Source organism: Cynara cardunculus (genome assembly GCF_001531365.2).
Source record: "Cynara cardunculus var. scolymus isolate 2C chromosome LG 16, CcrdV1, whole genome shotgun sequence".
Lineage (NCBI taxonomy): Eukaryota > Viridiplantae > Streptophyta > Magnoliopsida > Asterales > Asteraceae > Cynara > Cynara cardunculus.
The window spans coordinates 1,216,488-1,219,917 of NC_037543.1; the positions used below are offsets into that span (position 1 = coordinate 1,216,488).

The 3,430-nt window shown below is 31.7% G+C and overlaps 1 protein-coding gene across 1 annotated transcript in view; it reads left to right on the forward strand.

The window, feature by feature from the left end:
* Window positions 1-2,101, forward strand: part of LOC112529746 — a 4,224-nt gene extending 2,123 nt beyond the window's left edge. Inside the window, exons 3-5 of the mRNA XM_025141132.1 lie at window positions 21-165; window positions 467-698; window positions 1,830-2,101. Of these exons, the coding sequence (XP_024996900.1) occupies window positions 21-165; window positions 467-660 (339 nt within the window). The 3' untranslated portion in view covers window positions 661-698; window positions 1,830-2,101. The remainder of the gene's footprint in view (window positions 1-20; window positions 166-466; window positions 699-1,829) is intronic.
* Window positions 2,102-3,430: the final 1,329 nt, after the last annotated feature.

The window sequence follows — 3,430 nt, forward strand, 5'->3', positions numbered from 1 at the left end:
TAAATGCATTCTGATTGCAGTTTGAGGTGTTCCTAATCCTTCCAATGGTCCCCAGGGACGATTCTTCTGAATCCAACATCTCCATACGACGATTCTTCCAATGGTCCTCTACATTCTTCGATTTTGCTTTATCTTCATATCTGATCATCCATTGCTTTATCTCAGGTAAAGGGTTTATCGATTTCAAACAATCAATTTTGATGTCCTTCTTTATTCTGATCATCTCTCCAGGTTTGATTACTTCATCGTTTTTCAGGTTTGATTTCTTTCATCTCTACTTGGGTTTCGATGATTAGTTTCTTCTCGATCTTTCTCTTTTTATAATCGTTTGTATAAAGCTCAATGTACCTATTCCCCCCATTTCTTAAGTCGTTAAAACTAAAGATCCATCTCCGTCATCACACCAAAAACTTGCGAGTTGTGAACAATCTGCCCGAGGTTGAAAATATTTTCTGGTCAATGACAGGAGCCGACGATGAGAAAACCATCTATTCCATCTGCCTGAGGTTGACTGGCTTCTTAAAACTATGGTGGCTGGTAATTTGGAAGACATATTCCCAGCTGCCACTCGGGAATATGCACCAGTCGTTGAGGAACTATGGAATTTCAGCAATGCAGGCCAYATACAAGAGGCGAAGCGAATTGGATACACTGCCCTGAGGGTTTTATTTGCTTGTCACCTTGGTCATTTCAGCCGGGTTCTTATCTTCAACATCATTGTCATCAACATCTACTGAGATACCCACATCATCATAAACTCCATTTATTTCTATACATTCATTCATTCAGCGCCCTTGATTCACATAATTTTGTCAAAATGTCAAATTATTAATTTAACCATTGATTTTGAATTAGTTTGTGGTTAAGATTAAATCTGACAAAATGCCTGTTTGGGTTTCTGCTAAATTAATATTAGATGGCAGGCAGTAGAAGAAATCACATTAGATGGGTTTGGCTTCAAGTAAAGATTAACAGTAGATGGCAGTAAAGTGGGTTTGGCTTCAAGTGCTTTTTAAAATTCTCTGTTGCAACCATTTTACTTTCTCAGAGCTACCTAGATACAATTCTCTCTCTCCTATCTCCTCTTACCCCTCATCTATATCTTAGAGACCAATAGCTCACATGAAGATGATGTAATTAATMAGAGAAACACCCAGTAGAGTGATAAAGTAGTTGAACATTTCCTATTTTTACAAATTTCTTGGAAGCCTTTAATTTATTCATCCACAATACTATGTATTTGTTGTAGGCTATCTTTTAGTTGTCAGAAAGTGTGGAGATTTAAGGACTTGAGAAAACTATTTGAAGGTGTGGCRTTGTGCATTTATGAAGAAAACATAATACTTGATTATATTGTCATTGTGATTTTTTGATCTTATTTTAATAGATGCATAAATGGTTGCTGGTCCTCYACTGTTTCCTGGATTTATGGCTGCACCAATCTGTATTGCCAAGAGCTGAGTGGCTCCATGTACATATTGTGTAGGTTCAACTCTTGAGACTACAGAATACAGCATCAAATCAGAAAATCATGAACACAAAAGACCATTTTCCAAAAAGCCACAATATAGTGTCAAAACAGTAACAAATCCACCCTACTGTTTGCATTCTCTATTGTTTGATTTATGTTCCTATAGAAGTGAGTATTTCTTGGTGCTTTTGATGTTAGAAGTTATTTTGAAGTGAGTATTTGTTGGTGTTTTTTCTTAGAACCTGTTGTACAAAAAGAACCTGTTGCTGCTGTAATGCATACAAAATGAGCACCGTACCTATATAAAGAATCTTCAAGTTGTTCCAACATTTCTGTTTTTGTTCTTTTGTGTGTTTAGCAGTACAATGAAGGAACAAACGAAGTCTGATTAAGAGAACTGTTACTGCTTTTGTAGATGCAACTTGTAAATTTGTTCATTGTGTATATATTACAATACTCAGCTCACCGACTCCAACTACTTTGAACGTTCATTTGGAGACTCCTTGGATGCAGATATTGGTATGGATGCTTTCACAGTGACTGCTAAAGTGGAGATTGAACTATTACGCATTTGATCTAGAGGCGGTGGAGTTTGATTTTTGGTCATTTCGATTGATTAGCATATTGGTTTTTATTTTGATTTGTATAAGATAATTTTTTTTTCCAAATGTATTCATTAGATATATTTGTTTCATCCTTTATTATAATTATTTGGACACTATAATTGATTTTCATGCTTGTGTACAATAAAGTTTACCTTTTATTTCTTATTTGTTACATAGTATTTGATTACATCTTGTTAGATTGTACGTGTACTCAATTATAAGGAATCGAGGTTTAAATATTTTTAAGGGTTTCCCTGAAATATCAAATGTTTAAATATAAATTTTGTATTTTTTAATGAAATATTGCACTTTTTTTAGTTGTAGCTTTATTGAAAAAATTTGATATCCCGTAGCATTGTGCGAGCGTACAATACAAGTTATTAATGCACATTATTACCTTTCTTTTCATGTTACCAAGATATTTTTGACACATTTCAATCATGTCTTCACCTTCTCATAACTCTTGGTTTCGCTCTCGATCTCTTGATTATTTGCTCTTGGTGTAAATCGAACACATTTGTGGAATCGTTTAAATATGTTGGATTTTAAATTGTCATACAATTTTTTTCATCGATAAACTGTAATTGAAACCATAACTCTTATTTATTCAAATTGTATTAATATGTAAAAACCAAGTGTAACTTATATCATCGTTAAATCTTCTCTAATAAAACCAGTGAAACTTCATAATCGTTAAAATTCACGGCTCCCGCCGCATTGCGCGGGTACACAACTAGTATTATAAAAACATGGGAGTTGAGGTGACATCAATTATAGGTTTTGTTACTTTTGATGACCTTTTTGTGCAAAACAAATAGAACATGAATTGAAAAATAAATGAATCTATCAATATATTTGTATAAAATATAACTTTTAATATCATGTAGTTATGTAAGTCATGTTTTGCCTCTAATTTTTTGGAGTAATAGTTATTTTTTTTATAAAACTCTGATTTTTTGAAGTATATAATTTTTTTTAAAGTATATAATATTTATATACGGTAAATGCAACAAATAAATTTTCTCATTACTGTCAATATAAACAAAATAAGAAAAAAAATAAGATAAATGTAAATGATAATAAAAATAAACTTAGTAGAAAGCAATTGAGAATTAAGTATTTTAAGATATTGCATTAGTTTTTGGGCATCTAATATTAATGAGAAATTGATGTATTGATAGAATATGATAGTATATAAAGAGAATGATGTAATCCATGTACAACCAATACAACATAATTAATTGATATATTTATGAAAATGATAAGAGTTCATTTATTATGATTTAATTATTTATGGAAGATGAATAAGATTCATTAATTATGTTTAATCTTTTATATCATGAAATAATCAAAA